We start from the raw sequence: 23,536 nt of genomic DNA, 5'->3' as shown, positions 1-23,536 counted from the left end.
ATCAAGGGGCCGGCAGTGGCTGCTGTGGATGCAGTCCTCCAGTGGCCTGGCTGCACATCTCAGGGCTGTTCCACCCTCTCCTCTCTCAGACACGAGTCTGTAGCAGCCTGACATATTCAGCTTACACGGGCATACCGACAGAGAGAGAATACCAATCATTATTTGCAACTGCGCATTTCCAAATAGGCTGGAGGCCGCACAGCTTGAGAAGGGCAAATGCCCCGCTGGAGGCAACGTTCATTCCTGGTGTAACAGGCAGATAGAGCAAAGGACAAAGCAAAACATTCTCTGTGGTGGCTGGGCACATCGTGGAACTGAACGGGGGGGGGGGGGGGTTGCGGGTTATCACGTAACTCCTGTTTGTTTTCAGTGAAGCACCCTGTTTATTATGGCCCTTTAGCTACAACTCAGTTTACTACAGATCTCTGGAGCTGAGGCTGATTCTTCCTCCCTAATTGGTTCATTGGAAAGCTTCTGAAAGTGCATTCTTAGACACAAAATGTCAAATTAAGCTGGTCCTTAACAGGACTCACCGTGCAAGAGGAGCCATCTCCCAGCACAGAGAATAGCTTGCAGATATTTTCTGCAGCGATCTCAATCTCGGTATCACCTTTCACTTCTGTGACTGATTCAGGGATAAAGAAAGGGTGTGTGGTTGAAGCAGGCCCACACCCTGATGTTTCCCAGCTGTTCAAGCCTTCCCTTGAGACATCCGCCATCTGTGCAAATTACAACAGCATGAATTACGCCTTGGAATCCAAGCCACAGTAGTGTTTCCAGGATTGCTCCAGCTTTTCACTGTTCCAAACATTTTGCAGGTCCCCTCCTCTGCTGCTGCTAAAGTTTTAGCTCTTTGTATCTGCCACGCTCACAGTTTTCCAGTTCCATTGCTTATATTTTCCTTGGTCTCAACTTCCAACTGAAATTTCCACGTGTCCCATCCTGTACTTACTCAACTTTCCAGACCACAGCACATCCATTATAGATGACTCCACCTGCTGGCTATCGAGCAGTGCAGCATTCGCATCACAGGGACTGTGAGCTCAACTCACTCACATAAACATGACTCAAAAATCGTGCCCCGAGATTGTACATTTGCAGTAAAAGATCGTTTTTCCTTCGTGCAGAAAAGTTCTCTGTGAATTTATGCTAACATTGTACCAATAAGCACTTACAATATGATTTTACCCTTTCACAATGCTATTTGCTGCTGATACAGCTCAGGTTTCAAGTAAGATTTGAAAATATAATTTTCCTTTTTTTTCTTTTTTTAGTGCGATTTCTCCACTCTAAAAATAGTTACTGCCTCTTTGGCTTCAGATCCAAATTAGAAAACAGTGGTAAAGCACAATAAATACTCTGTATACAAGCCATCAAGATATTTTCAAAGTAAGTCAACCTCCAGTTTGAAAAGAAAATCCCCCATGTATGCTATATCTGCATGAATACTAAGATTTCAGATAAACTCCCGATGTGTGCGGGTACATGGAGCCAGCTGGGTCAAGCGAACTGAGAGCAAGAAATCCCTCACTTGTGATTCAGCATGACATTCAAGCACTTGCTTAACTTTAAGCATGAGAAATATCATTGCAATCAATTAGGTTATTGATGTGCTTGTGGATAGGGTGAGGACTCTGGTGCCTGTGCCATGCACACGGGGCTGGAGCAGCTCTGCAAGTCGCAGGCAGGGAAGCTGCCTACATCTGTCTCAAAACACATCCATCTGCTGATTGCCAGTCAGTGCTCTGCTATCTCCAAGAAGATTAAATTATTTCAAATGCAATTTGTAGCGCCGCCCCCCCCAAAAAAAAAAAAAAAAAAAAAGGCTAAGCCTCTTGCCTGGAATCATCTGAAATCCAGACAACACATAATCCACAACAGGAAATATAAACGCCTAATGCAATTTTATGGGCAGCTGGAGGGTGCCAAGTTTGCTACCCCACACAATAGCTTGCAGATTTCTCTGTGGAAAACAAACAAAAAAAATTTAAATAGACAAACAAATAAATAATTTTGAAAGGCAGGGAGAGGACTGGGCTATAGCTCCCCTCAGTGATCCTCAAACCTTGGGAACTTCAGCTGTGGCTGCTGGCAAGAAGGAGCCGCTAATCCTGCAGTCTCTAGCAACCAGAAACACAGCCATATTTAGTCATGTTTTCCAGCCCCCTCTCCTATTCCTGTCTGCTGAACAGCCATTTGATCAAGGCTAGAGATTCAAATCAAATGAAACATTACCAGCCCATGCAAAATTCAGAAAGGGATATCCAGAGCCCCTGCGAAGCTGGTGATAAAACCGTGGTGGAAATCCCTGCCTGAGTGACACTGGAGCTGGCTGGGGATACCAGCCCTGTGCTGTAGGGTCTGGCTGACCCAGAAATCATCTGTGTGACTCAGGATTACCATCTCATGCTGGCCACTCCCTCCAGAGACTTGCCTCTGACTTTATTAATACCACTTTTCTTCATACAGCTTGCATTCAGATGGAGTTTAGGTAGCTTGGGTGACATGGGTTAAATGTGGCATGGGGAAATCACCACAGTTTCCCAAGTAAGTGCTATAAATTCCAGCAATTTACGACAGAGAGAAATGCTGGAAGCAGTCTGAATACATTGTTCAGCAGTGAGAATGCACAGGTAGGGCACCCAAATAAATGTAATTGTAGTACGAGGCTGTAGCCGTGTCATTCTAGTGAAGTCACTGCAGTTTTATCTCCTGGACCTGCTTACATTGATTTTTAAAATCTTTTTCTCCCTTGAATATCCATTTTCCACTGTCCCTGCAGCCACTCCCTCTCCAGCATTCCTGACTCTGCTCCAGCAGGCCGGCCCCTTGGAGTTGCTTCCCCGCCTGCCCGGCATCCCCCAGCCCTCTGCTTTTGTGATTTGTCTTTTCCTCCCCGTTACTGCAGCAGGAACTTTCCCTTGGGAGACATTAGTAGGGGAAGGGAGAGGAAGAGAAATGAGAGGCAGAGGTTCAGATTGTGAGCAGGAATGAATCACCTCTCCACTGCCAAAATCTCACTGAAGGCTCCCAGAACTACCACGAGTGTCAGCCTACAAGCCAAGGGCTCACTGCCCTGCCTCTGCTCAGCCCTTTTCTTCCCCCCAACCATTGAGGTCTCTGCAGTGTACCCCAAATCCCTCTGCAGCATCCCCAAAATCCCTGCTCAGGCTGCCCATGGCTGTCCCCTGTCACTGAGCCCAGAAATCTGCTGGCACAGACATCACGCCAGGTAATCCCATCCATAAACTGCTCAAGCTCTAACTAAAACCACTATTAAAGCAGTTTCCAGCTCCTCCATGGCTGTGGGGCAGCTGCTTTAGATTTAGGTTATAGCAGAACTCTCCCTTTCATATAAAGCTTTTACCCAGCTGTTGTTTTGTTTCAAAGAGATCACCTCACACTGTCAGCTCTGTGCTGTGACCGAGTGCCAGCTTAGGTGTCGTGGCACCAAACCAGTCAGAAACAGGCCAAAAATATAAACTTCCCTCTAGTGCTTTCGCACTCGTAGGATACCTGAGAGGTGTGGGATCCCCACCCCCCAGAAACAAGCCCCTGCTGCAGCATGCAGCCAGTAATCACATTTCATCCTGGCACAGACAAATTCCTCTTGCACTTCCTCCCTGCCACCAGCGCAGCACGCTCGCCCCGGAGAGCGAATTATAATCAAGCTCAGCGGGGCTCATAATCAACACAGGTAAGTACACATCGAGTCTCGCTGTGCTTCGGAAATAAATAAGGCAGCCCCCTTCACCTGCTGGATTGTTGATAATTCATCTCTTTCCTCCAGCTTTCAACCCACAAGAAATTTCTTCAGCTGAAACCATTAGTTCTCTGAGGTACTTAATTTTTAAACACATCCCAGTCACAGCTGGTATTCTCCATCCACACTTTCCAGGTAATCCTCTAAGGCAGTAATTTAGCACTGGGATCCTACCAGATCTACCAGATCCTCAGGTCCCCACATTTTACTTCCTTTTTTTCCTTTTTTTTATAAGAAGACAGAAGTTTAAATTGCAGAGCAGGAATTGCCACGAGCACTTATTTTCTGTGAAATGTTGTGCTGTGATTGACTCTTGGCATCAAAGGATTTGCTGGGAGGAGAGGAGAGGAGAGGAGAGGAGAGGAGAGGAGAGGAGAAAAAAGAAAAAGACAGTAAATATTTTACCCATTGACTGCTCAAGAAAACCAGAAAGCAGTAGCATCAAAACCACACGGGAGCAATCCCTGTCCTGGCACAGTAACTGCCCAGGTTAGCGAGAAGACCTGTGCCAGTTGCAACAGAAAAAGAAGAGGCAGAATCAAAAGCTAAGCAGGTAAAGGGAACAAATTATGTCAGAGCAAAATTTTGCTGCCTGTGCAACCCATCTTTGCTGCTTGGTTTGCTCTCACCCAGCAGCTCAAACAGGAGAGGTGAGCCCTGCACACACCAGATGTATCCCCAGCTCCAGCCGTGTGAGGAGGACACAGGGCTGGGGCACCTGGGACCGTCTGTGATCCTCCCCAGCAAAGGTACCTGGGCGGCGGCAATCGATTTACCCCCAGTCAAACAGGAGCCTAAGGGCCCCTTTTTCAGCAATATTAGTGGGGTTCCCTGTGTGCACAGAGGCAGGGTACCTGCTGGGCAGGTGGGAGTGTTCCTGGGATCAGCTGGAGGATTCTCAAGGAATCTCTGATCTCTGCTGGAGAAAACTGAGTGCAGAAGGGAGCTGTGGGCTCCTCTGGATGGATCAAAGTCCAACTAGCCCACTACACTTCACAGGGAGTGCTCTCTGCCTCGGTGGGATGTCCCAGCAAGTGGGACAGTGACCAAGAGGTGCCCCATGGGCTCCCACCCAAGCAGCTCTCACCCTTCTGCAGCACAGCCAAGGCCATGCTGCAGCCAGGAGCAGAGTGCGGGCAATTCCAGACCCATCCGGACCCAGCTCTTCCTGCCACGGTGTCTGCTGGGAGGTGTTTGCTTATTCCACCCCGGTGGCCAGGAAAAGGCTTTGTTTGACAGGGGGAAATGGAGCCAGCTGCCCACAGCAGTGCTGCTGCCCCCACACACCTTGCCAGTAGAGAAATTAGTTGGGTGAGCCTCCCACCAGCACTGCCTGAGCTCCTCCCAACTTCATGGCAGCCTGCAAACACTGATTAACTTTCCTGGGAAATGACAGAATCCAGCTCATGCTTTCTGTTTGGAGAGAATGTCCCATGATAGTTTATTTTAATCATCTTGTTGCTTTTAATAGTTCATTGCAGGGTCGTGAGGCAGCCTCTCCTGCTGGGCAAGCCATAGGTACTGTGGCCCCGTGGAGAGCAGGCATTCTCTAGCACAGCTCATAGAGGTGCCAGGGGAATGCAGAGGGAAGATTTTGGGGAACTGATCTGCCAGATCCTGGACAGCGGAGCAGCAAACAACTGCTCCGTGCACCCAGGGGAACAGGACCTTGAAATCTTGCTTCGGAGGGAAGCTGTTTTGAAATGATCCTGCATGATAATCCTGGACACAGCTCTGCCCCTGCCATGCCATGCGTCCCTGGAATGGGTGCCTGTTCCTCTCTCCATCACATCCCTCTTTGCTCCCAGGTTATGGGAGAGGAGCCACAGGGACACTGCTCTCTGGTCTCCCTCTGTGATTTTCTCCCTGATCCCCTTTCATCCTCTGCCCAAAGCACACCTGTCAGGTTCCTTCACGGGGATGTGTTGCCAGGCTTGGCTCTTCCTCGGTGTCCCTCTGAAGCTATGCTGTGCTCAGGGCCGTGCCATACCCAGTGCGAGGAGCAGTCCTGCAGGCACGCTGCATGTGCAGGTCCCGTCCTTGTCCTGACACTTCCATGGTGGCAGTGGAACTGCCTGCCCTGAACCAGTCAGCCCCACAAATGCAGGTGCTGGGCCCCAGCATGTTTTCTGTCCAAGCAGTTCTGATTTTCTCACCTGCCCAGAGAAGCAGCGCCAGCAAACGACCTCTGAGCTAGGCGGGGCTTTACTCCCGGTGTAATTTCCTCCTCCGCTGCAGAGATACTCTGCGTTATCCTCTAGTGCAGCGGGGCTGCCAGCTCTGCTGGCCATCCCTCCTCTGAACCAAATGCCTTGGCTGCAGCACAGAAGTGAGCGCCTCCCTTAGCAAAAGAGAGGTGTTGGGATGCAGATAAATCCCCTACAGCCTCGCAGCAGGGGCCTGAACAAACACAGACAGCCCAAACCTGGCACCTGTCCTCGCGTGGGGGCCTGCTGCAGTTTAACTGCAGATCCATGCTGGAGCATAAGCCGTGTCCTTGAAGTCACCTCCCAGAAACTTCACAGGTGAGAGGGAAATGGTGAGCTGAGCTTCAAGCAAAAGCTGATCAAGAGCTTTGTCTGTGCCTTACCCACAAGGACACATCAGGGCAAGACAGCTGGGTGCCTCGTGCTTCCCAAAATGATGAGCTGGTGAGCTGTGAGCTGCACAAGCACATCGACAGCCCACAGTATCAAAAGCCTGCACAGCAAATTGGGCTGTGTTACCTCATTAAAACTTGTTTTGGCTGTGCCCATAACCTCAGCTTCAAAGCCTGTTGCAGATCCTAGCAACAACACTAATAGCTAGGCAGAGAGCCTCACCTGAGGCTGGAGCTGGTCGTTCCTCCAGAGCTGAGCTCCTTGCAGCTGCACCAGCTTTGGGAGGCAGAAATGGTGTCTGAAAGAGCCAGCTCTGATCCAGGATGGACTTGGCAGCACAGACAGGGTGCATGCAGCCCCCGTGCCCTCTCAGCTCCCATGGGGAAGTGCCGAGAAGGAAACGAAACAAGCTTTCAACACGTGCCTGCTGGCCATGGGGCAGCCTGGGCAGGCTGCATCCATCCAGCAGCTTGCAGGGCTGGGAAGTTTTGCCAAGATCCTCTCAAATCCCAGGGACAGCTCAGGACTGAGTGAAGCATTCCAGAAGGGAAGAGCCTGGGCTAGGAGAAAGGATGCTTCCCTGGCTGCTGCACTAGGAGTGCCTCAGTGCCAGGAGTTTGGGGGAGGAAAAGTGAAAGGTGGGCTCAGCTCCTGCGTGATGCTGTTTCTTTATAAGGCAGCACAGGGAAATGTTTCCCTGGATACAGGGGGAATGAAAGCAGGAAGTTCCTTTGATCACAGCTCCAAGAGTTTGTTGTATTTTTTTTCCTTTCTCCTTTTCTTTCCTCTACCAAGTCATTGCTTTAGCCCACAGCTCGTGGAGGCTGCCCCATATCTCTTGGCTGTAGAGCACAGCATCTCTGCACTTCTAGGCAAATCTCTCCACTGTCGCTACCATTCTCTGCCACCAGAACTTCATGTCTAGTGAGACTTTTTCTTACCACAGAGCCCTCCTTCAAATTCAGTCTTAAATGAGGTCAGGGATTTGAGCCATAGCTCTTCTCCTAAAAAGGAGTCTAAGGAAGTGATCTATTTGTCCCAAGTGGTACACCCTGCCACAACACCCACTTCCATGACATTCTGCACAAATTCCATCAGAAGTCAATTAGGTCTGTACTGAATTAAGCCATTCACAGTGTAATTCCAGCTTAATTAGCAGCAAGCAACCACATTAAGAGAAACACGGCATTGTGAGGCCAACCACTCCATCATCATGAGTCCTCCACTTCCTCCCTTGCTCTTCCTTAGGGCTGGAGAGCTGAGCAATAGTGAAACCTCCAAGGCAGACTGTCCTGCAGGGCACGTGTCCCAGGGCCTCTGCTGCCTGCACACACCCTCAGCTGCTGCAGGTGAGCAGAGAAGGTGGCCCGCCCTCAATGCTCCTCCTGCACAACCAAGCCCAGTCCAAAGCGTGGCTGTAATTTTACCTAATTGGCTTTTCAGCATCCTTCTCTGTACGTTTTACCCAAATTCAAAGTCTCAGAGAGAGAGAGGCTGCCCCAGCACAGGGAACTGGCTCCCTGCCCCTCTCTCCTCTCATGTACCAGACCATCATTGCTTCAAGACACTTCATATTTCATTTTTCCTCTTGCTGCCCAGCTCGTTGTTCTACTCAGCCACACAGGCTTGAAGTGCTAGCAGGGATGGAAGTCACAAATTTAGGACAAAAAACGTTTTGGTTTAATTTTTTTCTATCCTTTTCCTTCTGCTTTTGCTGCCACTGCTAGAGCATCAGGGAAAAGATAAAATTAAATCCAGACAGACAGCAGTTATCCACTAGTACTAGCTCTCTGTCCTGAAACTGGGAATACTGTCTCCAGCATCTCCAGAACAGGCTGAGCTGCCTCAGCTCTAGTTGGGCTGCAGCAGTCTGCATTTTATTTTCAGATTACTTAAACCGCTGCTCTGAGACCTCCCTCCCACCCTAGACTGGGAAAGCTGCAATTTCCACCTTAGCTCCCCCACTCCAATGCCTGTCGCTGAGGGCTCCCACTCCACAGCCACTGAATCTCCACCCTCATTCTCCATTTACATTAAGTGGTACTCAAATCAATTTATGGAAGGAATGGAAGAGAGCTAAACCCTAAACCTGGCAGGTCAGTGCTGCTGTGCCCAGGAGCCCAGCTGGAACTGGCTCTAATGGCCACTGTCCTTGCTCTGCCTGGGGGGAAGCTGCAGCAGGAACAAGCAGAGCACTCAGCTGCTCTCCAGGAAAAGCAGCTCTTTGCACAGGATGCTGCTGCAGGTCTGGTGATTCACCTCCATTTCCCAGAGGCTGGGGCTAGGCTGGTTGCTCTGCCCCTCTGTGCTGCTGCTGCTGCAATGGCCTGTGAGGGCCACACTGTAACCTGCAACAATTTAACATGTTTTTTTTTTTTTTAACTGGTTTATTACCTGTAATGATCTGGTTGTCAATCCTTTGTGTCAGAAGAATGGCCCAGTGCAGGGACAGGAATATTTGTAATCAACTTCATCTCTTACATCTCCTCAAAACCTCTCTATGCCCTTCCCTTTAATTTAGATCCCTTCCACCACCTGCTGGGATCAGCCCTGGGGTAGGATGCTGCAGACAACAGAGCTCCAGCAACAACTTCCAGAAACTATTTTTTGTAGGCCCTATAGAAAAGGTCCCAGCTCAATCTCTTTTCCATGCTTATTACCTTTAGTAACTATTCACCTACTCAGACCATCCCCAAAATCCCACGAAATACCACTGTGAAGCATTTACCAGCTCTGGAGAGGCACAGAAGAGCAACTAACCTGAAGCCATGAGAATCTCCTGGCTCGAGGTTGCGCTCGGCAAAGCAGAAAATGGTGAATAGGAGACTTAATTTTATCCCTTCCATGGGGATGCACAAAAAAGTGGAAAGCTGAAGAAAAATACTGTGCCAGTAAAAAAAAAAAAAAAAAGAGACACAAACCTCTTTCCATCTTGCACAGGACAGAACAGCAGCCAAACAGTGCTCTGGCTCACACAGCACAAGGTTAAGGACACAAAAAGCAGCCTGAGCTTAAAAGGGTCTTCACAGCACCAGCACCCAAGTTCTGCTCTGGATCACTGCAGTGCCTGGCCAGTGGTGCCATTTCAAGTTGATTCTATGATGGGAAAGCAATTTCTCTGCAATTTAAAGGGCACAGTGGTCTCAGAGATTACCCTGCCAGTTTCTGGAAAACACTTTGGAAAAAGATTGAAGCAGCTGAATCAGTAACCTCCCAGATGACACTAAGTCCAGTCCTGTTTTTAACAACAGTCCTATATGCAGGACATCAGCACAGCAGTGCCTGTATTCCACACATCCACATTCCACACATGAACCCACATCCAGCCCTTTGTGCCTTAATCCTTACCGAGACTTTCTAAACCTGCAGCCAACATAACACAGCTTCAAAAGCAGCTCATTCTCAATCGACCCTTTAAAAAGGGACTGCACCCACTTGTGCAGCAGCACACGGTTAACTGTGCCTGCTCCTTCTGCACTCCCCCTCGGCCTTTTTAACTTCGACTTATGCTGAAGTTTCTTAATGAGAAACCTTTTCCCCTCCCAACATCTGGTTAGGCAGAAACGCCGTGTGCAGCAGCCATGTGTGCTCCCCAGAGAAGGAGTTTCCTGTAGCTGCATCCTCCCTTGTCCTTGCTTGCCAGATGGGCCCTGGCAGCAGCCCCTGCTGGCAGCACAGGCCCCTTATGCTGAGTGCCAGCACCTCCTTCCCCATCACTGCCACGCAGGGCCCGGCCCAGCCCCAACCGCAGCTCCCAGCTCAGACTTTCTCAGCAAGGTCTGAATCTCTGCCAGCAGAGGATGGGAGGGACGAGCTCGGAGTCAGGAGCTGCTGGTGTTGCACTCCAGCGTCTCCTGCCCTGGCTGGAGGACCAGAATATGCTTGTGGCACTTCAAGGGGCCAGAAACACCAGAATATGGGCACAAATTTCTTACTCAATTTCTGGCAAAAATGTAACAAAAGCAGAGTTTCCGCAGCCGCACAGGGTCTTCACTGCACCGATGAAAGGAGGAAAGGGCAACACACACACACAACTGCAGCACATGGATAATCTTTATTGGTAACATCAGTGGAGCACCAGTAAACCATTACTGACTGTAGTGGTGACACACAGCTGAGGCACATGCTAAGGCACTTTTATTATATAAAAAAATTTAAATTCTTCTGTGACAGCAATTGGGACAGGAGGCTCCTCCATTAGGGTGCTTCAGGCATACAGTATGGTGCTTCATATTTAAATCTTGCTTTGCTCATAAGTAGGTCTAAATGCAGCATATACAATATGGTTAAGAATACAGGTAAATCCAGCAACCAGTGTACGGTGTAGAAAAGTAAAGACTATCTATATATAGCCATGGTCCCAAGAGAAAGGCAGTGATAAAGACCTTTATTTTTTTTCTTAATCACTTATTACAAGAAATACAAAGGCCTTACATATATCTGTGCAGATTAAAGGGTTTTTAATATACTCTTAGTCAATGGTGCACAATAACTAATCCCAACCCCCGGTTACAGAGCAGGTGCAAGAGGTTTGGACATGTCAATAAGAGGAATTTCCCTCCCCTTATCCCCACCCTCTGCCCACTACCCTATTAAATTCCTCTAGATTTTGTCTATTACCATTAAATATATTTGGTCCCCCAGAGATTCTTGGACAAGCACAAGGACATTGCTCTGCTCCCCCAGCCTGTCATTAACTACTGGTCCACAACACCTTAGATGAAACCGCTCAGAGGCAGAGATGCAAACAGGACATCATTGCACTTCAGAGATCTATCCAGATAGGAAAAAGAAGAAGAAGGGAAGAAAAAAGAAAAAAAATTGGGGGAAAAAAAAAGATGCAAGGAAAAAAAAAAAAGAGAGAGAACTTTGGCAAGTCCCCCAGGTAAGCGGTCCCAAGAGGAGTTTCCCTCTTCAGCCCTCCCTGGAAACACATGAAAGAAGAAAGGGCAAATTGCCATGGCCAAAGCACACCGTTTTTCCTGAAACTGCTCCCAAACCACATGGGTGGGCAGATTAAAAGAGGCAGAAGTCTGAGGTCACTGAACATGATTGCCTAAAGCAAACAAAGAGGGAGGGGAAAGAATACAGGACGAAGCTTCCCTGCAGCTAGAATTGAAGACAAAAGGAGATTTACAGCAAAAATAATCTTTCCCTAGCCCCACTCCCTCCAAACTGTAAGGATTTACCAGCAGACATGGCACAGACAGTTCTACAGGCCTTTGCAGTGGCCAAACTGCTGGTCAAATTTCAGAGCCCTGACTCTTTGGCATTAAATACAAAGAGGATTAGGAAACTGGAAAGAGGAGAAAACTAGGAACACAGATGCCCGATGGCTCCAGACACACAGACCTGGGCTTGCTCTGCAGATCCCCAGCCAATTTAGGAGGAGAGGGTTTGCTGAAAGTCCAGTGGAAGAGGGGAGGGTAGGTGGGTCACTCCCTCGCATGTAACCTGGGTCAAACGGGAGGACTTATTCAGTAGCTTTGGCATCACCAGCATCTGCCTTGCCATCCACTTCCTCATCGGACACCGACTCTCCTGTTCCCTTCCTGACCATCCGGCGTGTCATGACGAACGGCAGGTCCCCACGCCTAGGGAAGGACACGTGGCATGTCAGCAAGGTTCCACAGAACTCACAGGCAAGGAAGGCTCTGGGACGAGATGGGGAAGCACCTGGCCCTGCTGTTTGCTGTGGGCAGCTGCACAAAGCCCATGCTGCACTGGCTGCCAAGGCATGGCACAAAATGCTTCTCCTTACCTGAGTTTGCTCTTCAGGGAGCTGACTTCTCTGTTCATCGCATCTGCTGTTTCGGTGGCATCCTCCAGCTCCCGCTGGAGCTTCCTACGGGATGCATTGGCTCGCTGGGCCTCCTCCTCTGCTTCCTCCAGCTGGCGCTTCAGCTGCTTCAAGCGCATGTTTGCCTTGTCCGCCTGAGCGTGTGTGGGGCAAAAAGTAATAAGAACTCAGTGTTTCCCCAGAGTTGCAGCACAGTACTTAGAGCAGTAAAAAGCAGAGTTTCCAAAGCCCCCTCTTCCCTTTCTGAAGGGAATTGCCTAGGACTTGAGAGGTCCTAGTTTTTCTTTAAAAGAATCACATTTTCATCTGTCTCATCTTGTAGTTATTACAGTGACAGAGAAGAAGAGAAATCCAAAGGATGGTGAATGCCTTGGTCATAGAAGGGAAAGCCTACCCCCTAGAAGACTCACAGACACTGCAGGTCACTGTACCCACCTGATCTTTGAATTGCTCAGCGTTACGCCTCTCATCATCCACCTGTAGCAGGATGTCTTTCAGCTTCTTCTCAGCACGGCGCACCTGTTTGCTGGCAGCCTGGCGCTCCCTGAACACAAACACAGGGAGGCTCAGACAACAGCTTATCTCCCACTGTCCCCAGCAAGACCACCTGACCTGGACAAGCTAGAAGTGAGGAAGACGGCAAAAGTCCTCCTTAACTTAGGAAAACAAAGGGGATGGGAAGCAACATTCTCCCAGACCAAAAGGCTAATGTCACATGGACAAGAGTTACAGAGGGGCAACAAGTGTACCACAGCCACGGTTTTAGGAGTGGTTGACTTCAGAAGAAGATGTATTTACTGTGAAAAACAAGGAAGGTGTGCCAGGATCTTACTTCTGTACTACCCTGTATACCTGGGATGAAGCTCTCACTCAGACAAATCAGAATTAAGAAGAGCTTCAAATCCCAGAAGGGATGGAAGCTGGTAAAGTAGACAGAGATTCTTCTAGTACATACTTGGTCTCCATGTCCAACTGCTCTTCCAGCTGTGCTATCTTTGCTTCCAAGGCTGTGATGGTAGCCTTGTACTTGGACTTGACGGCGCTCTCCATCTCCTGCAGTTTGAGCTTGAGCTCCTTGTTCTGGCGCTCCATCTGCTGGCGAGCGTTCTCGTTCTTCTGCGCGTTGCTGCGCTCGGCGTTCAGGTCGGCGTTCATCTGATCTATCTGCACGGAGACAGAGATAAGGACTGCTCAGCACAGCCAGTGCTCCTGCTGAAAGGCTCGTTTATTTCTCAGACTCAAAAAGAACAAGGACCCTGAGGGTGAGCTGAATACTTGGAATAACTCTGATGCACAGGGAGCTGTCTGTAGGCAGGACACTTCTCAAAGTATCTTAGTTTACCCAGATTTTCAAAGTAATTCCTTGAATAACAGGTTTATCAACCTCCTCTTAGGCTACCTAAACTTGCCAATCACATTCACTGTCCTCTGAGGCTAAGGCCATGGTCTGGTACTTAACACAGTAATTATCAGTCTCTGAATTACAAAAATCTTGAGGCAAGTGGATCCAATACATGTGCTTTACTAATTTATTGTTTATTTGCTGTCTATTTCCAGTACAAAGCAGCAGCTTTAAAATACTGACTTTCAGAGGTAAAAGGGCGGGAACTTGCCTACTTCCAAGCCAAGGCTTGGCTGATAGTCAACCAAGTAGAGAACCACACTCTCATCTATCAGAATTAATAAGCCCTTTGGAAAACCATCAGCCCAGATCCTTGGCTTTGGAGTGCTAAGAAAACAGCATGCTTGACTCTCAAAGCTGGGCAGACAAAATATGGCATGCAACAGGCAGACCAAGATCATGGTTTCTATAGCAGCCTAATAAATTTCATATGCTCAGTCCATTTGAAACAGCATAGAACTGGCAGAAAAGCAATTTTCCAAACACATTGTGGCACTCTTCAGCATGTCGAGTTCGAGCAGCATGCCACAGATCATCTTTCTCAATATCCCTTAGTATAGAAAAAAGGGACTGGGAGGGGGTTGGTTTGGTTTAAAATAAATTTGGGAGATTGACCATTTAAAATCATTGGGTAGCTGGAACAAAGCCAGCGAGTTAACATAATTTTGGCTGCTATTTTCTGTACCGTGGTATTCAGCTGTTTCATCTGGCTCACACCTATGGCCTTCTGAGGGCCTGCACTGTGCACAAGGCAGCTGCTGGCATTACTCAGAGCACAGGTGGACAATTCACACACACCAGAGAAGCCCCATGGGCTGCTGCAGCCTGAACAGTACCTGAAGATTTGCCTTCTTGAGCCGGTCATTGATTATCTCTGTGTTGCCCTGTTCTTCTTCTAACTCCTCCTCCAGCTGAGCTATCCGTGCCTCCAGGCGCCTCTTCTCCTCCATGGCCAGTGCCCTACAGAACACAGAGTCACAAGAGCATTAAAGCAGCACTGATGGCATCAATGCCTTGGGGAAAACTCACCACTTGTACACAAAATTATCTCAGTCTTTAGGGACCAGAGGGGATACAGTGTGTGCTGCAGTCTACATAAAAAAAAAAAAAAAAGGCAGACCAAGAAGTGTTTTCTCATAGCAGCTCCTCCTCCCTCAAACAGGGAACATTACTCACCCTTTACCACTGTTGTTGGCAATCTCATCAGCCAGCTCATCCCTCTCTTGCTGGGCTTGGCGCTTGGCACGCTCAGCAGCTGCAAGTTCCTGGAATGAAAACGAGACGGACACTGATCCAATAGGAAGCTACCAATTAATGCAGCATAGGAAAAAGGAGTTACTGGTAATGGCTGGTATGGTCTCCAGCACAACCCAAAGATCATTCTATGACATGGCCTGTTCCCTGTCCACCCCACAGCTTCCTTTGCTTTGCACACTCCTATCACACAGGAAAGGGCCAAAGTCTGCATTTTGAATTGGACCTCATATTTGAGCAGAGCAAAAAGTACAAAAGAAAGGAAATAAACACTCCAGCTTAGACTGCTACATACAGTTCTTGGCCAAAGAAAACAAACCAACTCTTGATTTTCATGCATATTCCATTACCTCCTGCAACTGGATCATCTCTGCCTCCATGCTTTTCAGCTTCTTCTCATTTTCTTTGGCCTGTGCCAAGATCTCTTCTCTGGAAGTACGTGTGTCCTCCAGTTCCCGCATGTAATCCTTCATTTGTGCCTGAAAACAGAGAATAGAAAGGGATGGGTTTCAGAGCACTCATACTAAGAGATGTGGTTTGTCTTATGGGAAACATGGATGGAAAACAGAAATAGGGATTCATTACTCTCCAGCAACCACAAAGGTTGCTGCAAAAACAAAAGGAATCATCCTTTTTGCATTTCACAAGTAACATGCGAAAATATCGATGGAAGCAAACAAGACTGCTTTTTGTAGAAAAAAAGTTTTGTCAGATAAATAGAGGGGGGAAGGGAAGGTACAGGCAGCTTTCTAGTGAAGCAATGGAATGAACAGTCTAGGGAGGATTTCGTTTTTCCTGAGAACAGATCAGACAACTGCTTGCAGGAATTTAAAAAGCACAATAGAGCCATCTTGGGGCAGGAGTAGGCCTAAATGTTATTTAAGATCCTCTAGCTTTGCAGCTCTGTAATGCTTTCCAAAAACATGGACCTTGAAGCACTAGAGTGGACTTTGCCTACAGTTTGTCTCCCAGGGATTTAAACAGGCAGATTGGGATTAGAAGGATGCTTGAGATTACCAAAACATCTTCCACAATGAACAGCTGCAAGATTTTGCTGCTCATGTGACACTGATGCAATGTTCTGGTGAGGTGAAATCTTGCATCCCATTTCCCTGAGTAAAAACTCTGTCCTGACAGCTGAAACAGCTGCAATGCTTCACCTGCAGTTTGCGCAGCTGCTTAATGGCCTCTTCACGATTCTTGTTAGCAGTGTCTATGTGGCTTTCCAAATCCTTCAGGTCCATCTCGAGCTTCTTCCTGGCAGCCACAGCCATGGAGCGCTGTTTTCGTTCATCCTCCAGTTCTGCCTCCATCTCCCGAACCTGTGTGGAGCAGCAGAGGCATCAGCATTTCGGCTCCTTCCTTTCCCAGCACCCACTTCTCGCATTCCCCTTTCAAAGGCTGTGTAAGTGCAAGCATGTGACTTGTCTTCATTCTCCCTGGCAGGGGGATGGGGCTGACATTCCTCACTAATAAAGCCCCACGGGTTCCTATCATAGACAAAGACTATTGGAACAGTCACACACACAAGGGAGGAAGTCTGTCACAGCTTTGCAATATTGCCTGGAGTATTAACATGAACAACAATCTTTGGATTGGCACTGTCTGCCTGACCATCTTTGGACACAAGTGCCTTTGTGTTCAGAATGCATTGAGGATTTACAACCAGTTCTTACTTGTCTGATCAGCTGTTTCTTCTTCTCTTCATTCTGTTCATCACGGCCCTGGAGGTCTCGGTCAAACTGTGCCTTCATAGCCTGTTGGTTCACTTCTAGCCGCAGTTTGGCATCCTCTGTGGCCTGCAGTTCATCCTCCAGCTCTTCCAGCTGTGTCTTCATCTCCTCCACCTGCTGCTCCAGAGCTCGCTTAGCTTTCTCCAGCTCATGGACCTACAACACAGTACCACACATGAGGTTTCCATGGAGAGGGCAGACCATTTAATCTACCCTAACAGAAAAAAAAAGGCTAAAAACAGCCACTCACATCAAACTGGATACAAGAACTCTGAACCTGTCCCTTGTATTAGGGCAGATGCATGCTGCCAGTCTGAACCACAATTACTGTTAGTTCTGGTTTTGTGTGTGTGTGTGTGTGGTGGTGGGGAGAAAGAGAAAAGCATTTGTCAGCCCAGTCCTGCCTTAGTGAAGATGTACCAGAGCTGGACACCTCCGGTTCTGACAGAATTCAAGAAAATACTTCTTAGCCTCTGAATTTATTCTTTTCCTTCATTAATGTAACATTTCTTTTTTTTTTTTTTAATATTGGAGGTAATGTCTTCCACTGCCTGGTTACTTGCTGTATTTTACATATCAGGTTCACCCCATACCTTTACCTCTACCACAAGGATACCAGGTAATTTTCAGCTTTGCCACTGCCTCATTTGGGTCATTTCCAACCCACCTTTACCAATTACTGATACACCACAAACATAACATTCACAAACTCACAATGTATCCAGTCCTCCCCACAACTTTCCTCTGTGTTACCACTGGCATTAGCTTTTTACAGTACAGAAGTAACAGTATCGACTGTGTGACAGTTCCTGCCCGGACACTTCAACTGAATACTTACACTTTTCCCAACATCATCCTTTGAGCTCATGAGATCTTCCATCTCTGCACGGAACTGCTTATTGATTCGTTCCATCTCAGCCTTCTGCTCTATGGCTTCTTCCAGGGCTCTGGCCAGGGACAGGGCCTTGGTCTCCTTCTCCCGGGCCTCTGCCTCAGCGCGGTCCCGTTCCTCCGCATACTTGGCAGAGATGGTCTTCTCCTCTGCCAACAGCTACAAGAGCACAGCATCAGTATTCTGAGAAATTACTGATCATTTGGTAACAAGGTCAACATGCATCTTTTCATCAGGGCCTTCTTCATAGTGTTCTTCCATGGATAGAAGGAATCAAGAAAATGCAGCTTCAGAGAATGAAGTGCACCATCCCATCTCCCCCTGATTTCCTAGGCCTCCAACCTATTATTTTCAACCTTCTCTGAGATGATTTGCAAATGACACTTCAAATTCAATCTTGGTTTTGATATAAATGTTATCCCTTTGTGAAAAGGAACATTGCTTAACTTCCTATTCATAGAACAAAATTAATTCACTTCTATTAAAGCTTTTTTCTCCACTCTATGTGCTCTGCCTTAGTTCAGAAATAAATATGCATTCTCCAAGTAGTATTGCTCAGGTATTCTTAAAGCAGACCTATCAATAAGATGTACCTACTGAATGCTTATGACTGAAGTCATACCTGATCAAACTTCTTCTGCTTCTTCTCTAGGTTGGAGACGATCTGCCGCTGATGGTCCAAGTCCACAGCGAGGTCATCCAGCTCTTGCTGCAGGCGGGTCTTTGTTTTTTCCAGCTTGTCATATGCAGCTGTCTTCTCTTCATATCGCTGGCTCAAGCCCTCCAAGTCCTTCTGCAGCTTCTTCCTGGCTTCCTCTGCTATCTCAAGGCAGCCCAGACCATCATCCATCTTCTTCTTTGCATCTATTGCCTAAAGGACCAGAATTGCACATGAAGCCACAGAAAATGTTCTGTGCAGTTTACCAGCACCAGAAGTTTAGGACTTTCAAGTAAGAGAGTCTGAAGGTACTACTCCCTGCTCAGATAATATTGTATGACTGAATTCCCAAAGGAATTCCTGGACAGAAATCTACAAGCAGCTAATATGATTATCATCAGAGACCACCTCATTTCTTCTCTCACCCAAATCAGCTAAATCACCCTTGCTCAGAAAAGGTTGTGTTACTAGAAGTCAATTCTGCATTTAAATCTTCTCTCAAGACAGACCTGTACGTATCCTTCCTCTCTCAAGTCACTGGCGTATGGGACGCAGACTCTGTACCTGTTGCTGAAGAATAGAGATCTGTTTCTCCAGGTTTCTCTTTGCCTCCTCCTCTTCTTCCAGTTGCTCTTTGAAAGCATTCTTCTCATCCTCCATTTGCTTCAGCTTAGTGCTGAGGCTCAGTTTGAGGCGAGTCTCCTCCTGCAGCAGCTCCTGTAAAGCAAACACCCCAGGGGAATTCAGCACCACTCGTTGGATTTAAAGGCTCACAATCCCCATCCACTCTCTCCAGGAGTGCTTCTGAAGTTGACTTTAAGCATGCATCTAATTTCACAGATAAGACAACTGAAGACACAATTTAAATAACTACCTTTCAGTGAGTCAGTATAGAAACAAAATATTCAGAAGGGTCCTATTCTCTCCTACACTCTAATCATTAAAGTACACACAGGTTTGCCACACATGCCTTTCTCAAGGCCTTACAGCACAAGCTTTTCCAGAGTCTTTTCTCAAGTCCTCCAAGTGGCACAGAAAGTATTCAGGCCTTTCCCAACAACAGCATGACTGTACTCTGCTACGTGTCTCTCTCATATTCCAGTCCTAAAGGAACACACAACAGACCCACGTGCTCTTGCATGGTTAAAAACAATGCTGGTCTCAGCAGAACTGTACAGCACTGGTCATTTACCAGCTTAGGGCATAACAGCATTGACTGACTTAGGCTGCCAGTGCTTGAGCTGAAAGATCTGTAAAGATTACCCAATCTTCAAACCTAGTGCAGAATTTTTGTATTGTGTCCTGTCTTTGAGTCTGTTTTTTAAAGACTAGTAAGTAGACAGAACATCGATGGCTGTTCAAGGCTACTTATTATTGATGTGCTCTTCCCTTCCCTTCCAACCTTCCTAGCACTCCATGCTTGACCTTAAGAGTCATATTCTTCTAACTGTAAATGCATGTTTTTCCCAAAGTGTAAGATTAAGGATGATTTAATTCCTGAAAAAACACGAAGTTATTTGAATCTATCACTTCTCCAACATCCACTGGGAAATAAAACTTTCTGCTTAATTTGACAAATTTACTGGAAATCACACATATGTGCACACACACAGACACCCTGTCAAACACTTAGACTATGAAGATCTCAAACAAGAACTTCAAACAAACATTGCAGTCAGTTGAAGCACTTAAAGTGCTCTCCTGTGGAAAAGTGATTGAGGAGGACTTCTAAGCCCAAGACAGGGAAAGTCACATATATTCCACAGGCTGAGGAAGCAGAAGGAAGATAACCAGCTTGTTTCTGTAGAAATGCCCTCAATGCCATGCAGTATAAACGCCTTAGCAAAAATCCAGAAAAAAAAAAATCCAGATCAAATCCTTTGAATTGTTGTATAATCAGTACTTAATGGCATCCAGAGTGATTTCTTCCTTTACCAATGTGTAACAGACACACAGTTGCCTTGGTTTCCAAAGCTCTCACCTGTGTACACAGTTGCCTTGGTTTCCAAAGCTCTCACCTGTGTATCCTGAAGCTGTGATTCCAGAGCAGAGAAATCCTTTGCTAATTTGATTGATTTACTGTCAGACTGGTTTAGAAGACCTGTGACATTGTCCAACTCGACCTGAAGGAGAGATGAGAGTATCAGTTACTGAATGCATCAGCAAAAACAAAGGCAGGAAGAGGTGAGCAGCTATGAGACCTAAAACTGAAAACAGAGGCACCTCTCAACAGAAAGGCATGTGTATAATCTTTCAAGGAATGAACACATCATTTCCACAGTCCCAAGAATTAAATATGAGAAGCTGAAATGAGATTTTTATTTCAGATCACCTCTATTGCAACAGCCTTCTGATTTTGGTTGATTTGGGTTAAGGCCTATATGAGATTTTTAGACTGGTAAGCAATTGTAAAATTTTTTAAACTCATTCTCTATTTTATACTATCTGCTTCAGGATTATATCTAGAGTCTCAAAATTACATTTTCATGCTTCAAAAGGTTGTGCATATGCTAGCAGTGTTTGGCTTTTAATGACGACCCTCCATAAAGGAGAAGGCCAAAGACAATGTTTCATGTCCCTCTACGGGATTTGCTGCTCCTTTGAAAAAACCCGTAAAGTCCCACATCATCCTTGAGCCATTAACCACGGTGACAAAACTTCCAGACACCGTCTCCCACATGAATTACACAACCACCAGTCTGTGTGTGCCACTCCAGGTGCTCCAGCAGCTGAGTGCTCACAGAGCTGTGCTGTGCAAACCACTGCCTGTCTTCAGGGGGCACAGACACTCTGACTCCTTGAGCTTTACAAAACTCAAACTCCAACAGCAACTGGTTATTTCACATTCTCAGGGCTGCTCGAAATAAGTAACATCAATCCAAATATCCTGGTCTGGCAATGAGTTAAGGAGTTTGCATAGCCCTTGGGAAGCAAATGATGGATTTGCTGGTTTTAGGTACATTATCCTCAGGAGGAGCAGAATTTGTGAACTAGCCATGGGGAGACATCTCCCTTCAACCTTTTCTCTTGATCCTTGGGCTGAAGCTAAGCAAAACCCACTCACCTGCAGTTTGTTAACCCTCTCAGCCAGTTCAGTCTTCACTCTTTCGCCTTCTGTAAATTTCACCTGCAGCTCCTGGAGCTGAGCATCCACTTTTTTCCGCTTGTGCTCAGCATCGCCTTTGCCCTGCAGAAGAGCCTTCACCTCATTGGACAGTTCAATCTTCTCACTTTCCAGAGCTTGTTTTGCTTTTTCAAGATTTGCTTTCACCTGAAGAGGAAAAGAAAAGGCAAAAAAAAACCCTCAGACTTTACATATGGCAGGATCCAGTGAGTACATGTTTTTCCAACAAGCAAGCTAATGCTGTATGTTTAGCAGTTAAGTTGCAGACTGCTTCCTCAGAAAAAACAAGATCAACAGCCTGTCAACTGATTATCAGAAGACAATCTAACAATCAGAGAAGACAACAATACAGAAAAAAGTCCTGCACCATCAGATTTCCAAATTAGAGGTTGTACAAGCAAACAAGTGCTAGCAGTGAGAAGAATGTCTTGGATGTGCAGAATAACATGCCTAACAGGAGAAAAAAGAATGAATGCCACTATTTAAAACAGCTTTATATATGCTTCATGGAGAAAAACAATCTACCAAGGGAAGAACAACACATGTATGAGTATCATGAACACTTTGTGCTCTTCTGCACTGTCATTTCAGGTTGACTGCTTTGGCCCTGTGTTTTCTGTTCCACATACCCGTTTGGTTTGTTCTAACTGCTCTGCCAGCTCTTCAATAGCTTGTGAATGTTTCTGCCTCATCTCTTGGATTTGAGCCTCATGGGTCTTTGCCTCATCTTCAAGGGTCTTCTTCAAAACCGTTACTTCTTGTTCTCTCTTTGACCTGCAAAATTCACAAATTTCATTTAGGTGCCAAGGAGGGAATCAAACAGAGGTGTATATGTGTTGTAAGACACGGAGTCTTACATATATCCATCAACAGCACCTCTAATGCATGAAAATGCCAAGGTCTGTTTAGGCTATAAAGACACTTTTCAAAGGTAGCACTTAGCACTGCATTCTTCTTAGGTGCAAACTGGCAGCATTATTTCTGCCTAAGAAGCAACAGCCTGAAAGCACCAATGCTTCAGGGGAACCACTAATACTATGGTTAGGGAGCAAATCAACTTTCTGATGTCACGTGAGGTGATACAGTCCTGACGAGGGCTTGCACACCACCTCCTCCTGTAGTCACTGAGGCTGCTAACCAGTGATAAAGGTAAAGATTTGCTATGGTGAGAGATTGAATACAGCAGAATTATTAAAAACAGCCAAAACCAACCCCAAAAAAAGAAAACAGCCCCACGTTGGAGTTACCTCAGCTCCTGCTGAGCAGCTGTAGAATCTAGTGTGTCTTCTAGCTCTGTTTTTAATGCCTCCAACTCTTCTCCCAGATCCCGCTTCTGTTTTTCAGCTTTATTCCTGAATGCTCTCTCTGACTCCAGGTCTTCCTGCAGCTCAGTGATCTGGGATTCGAGTTCCCTGATCTTCTTCAGGGCCATGTTCTTCTGCGCTGCCTCTTCTTCCACTCTGTGTTCAACACAAGGTTCTGGTCAGAGCAGACTTAAACCATACACAAATTAAGACAACCTGTCCTACCAAAAATAAACAGGAAAAGTTGGTATTGGTCAGCTCTACAGCGTTCAGACTTTGATCCATATATGATCTACGAATTCTAAGCTCTATCTCCCAATACTTGAGACAGCGCAATCACTCACCTTAAAGAAGGGGACAGAGATGGGACTGACAACAGAAGAAAGCAGAAGAGAAAGCACCATTTCACAATGGAAATTGGACACTTTACTGAGTAGATGAATACAGAAACTACCAGAGCGACACCAGTGTGCTGCCACTACTTTTTAATCACAGTTTAAGGATTACTACTCCAGTCAAATGCATGCAGTGCCTATTGCATCCATAGTCTAGTTCTGGACAGAGAATGTGGCAGTGAGCAGCAGCTAAAGAACTCTAATGCCAAGGACATGGATCTTAAATAGTCCACAGGCTAAAATACAACATCTACACGTTGCATTTATCCCTATCCATCCTATTCCAAGTGACACAGGACAAGAAATACTTCCCAACCAGGTGGTCCCTGAACCCCACAGGTCAGGTTCTCACCTAGCTAAGGCTGCCTGCAGCTCCTCTTCCTTCTTGGCCAGCTGCATTTTGAGTTCTGCAATCTGAGCCTGCAGCTCAGCAATCTGGTCATGCAGATCAGTGGAGTCCCCTTCAAGCTTCCGACGAGTCTTTTCCAACTCTTGCCTCTGCTTTTCTTCGCGTCGAAGGCGTTCTAATGGAGATGGGGACACATTAAGTTACACACTCAGAACATTGTACAAGCACAGAAAAATAGATCTATTTAAGCAATACTTTCTTT

The 23,536-nt window shown here is 46.8% G+C and overlaps 1 protein-coding gene across 1 annotated transcript in view; it reads right to left on the bottom strand.

Moving 5' to 3' along the window:
* Window positions 1-10,398: 10,398 nt before the first annotated feature.
* Window positions 10,399-23,536, bottom strand: part of MYH9 (myosin heavy chain 9) — a 70,996-nt gene continuing 57,858 nt past the window's right edge. Inside the window, exons 25-41 of the mRNA XM_038153291.1 lie at window positions 23,278-23,449; window positions 22,474-22,686; window positions 21,856-22,000; window positions 21,167-21,373; window positions 20,121-20,225; window positions 18,667-18,819; window positions 18,067-18,315; window positions 17,391-17,603; window positions 16,496-16,708; window positions 15,980-16,141; window positions 15,170-15,298; window positions 14,742-14,830; window positions 14,402-14,525; window positions 13,119-13,327; window positions 12,599-12,707; window positions 12,125-12,297; window positions 10,399-11,957 (exon numbers count right to left, since the gene is read on the bottom strand). Of these exons, the coding sequence (XP_038009219.1) occupies window positions 11,837-11,957; window positions 12,125-12,297; window positions 12,599-12,707; window positions 13,119-13,327; window positions 14,402-14,525; window positions 14,742-14,830; window positions 15,170-15,298; window positions 15,980-16,141; window positions 16,496-16,708; window positions 17,391-17,603; window positions 18,067-18,315; window positions 18,667-18,819; window positions 20,121-20,225; window positions 21,167-21,373; window positions 21,856-22,000; window positions 22,474-22,686; window positions 23,278-23,449 (2,786 nt within the window). The 3' untranslated portion in view covers window positions 10,399-11,836. The remainder of the gene's footprint in view (window positions 11,958-12,124; window positions 12,298-12,598; window positions 12,708-13,118; window positions 13,328-14,401; window positions 14,526-14,741; window positions 14,831-15,169; window positions 15,299-15,979; window positions 16,142-16,495; window positions 16,709-17,390; window positions 17,604-18,066; window positions 18,316-18,666; window positions 18,820-20,120; window positions 20,226-21,166; window positions 21,374-21,855; window positions 22,001-22,473; window positions 22,687-23,277; window positions 23,450-23,536) is intronic.

The sequence above is a fragment of the Motacilla alba genome, chromosome 1A, assembly GCF_015832195.1.
Source record: "Motacilla alba alba isolate MOTALB_02 chromosome 1A, Motacilla_alba_V1.0_pri, whole genome shotgun sequence".
NCBI lineage: Eukaryota > Metazoa > Chordata > Aves > Passeriformes > Motacillidae > Motacilla > Motacilla alba.
The sequence above is the reverse complement of the archived record's forward strand: the minus strand, read 5'-3'. Positions and strand labels throughout refer to the sequence as shown.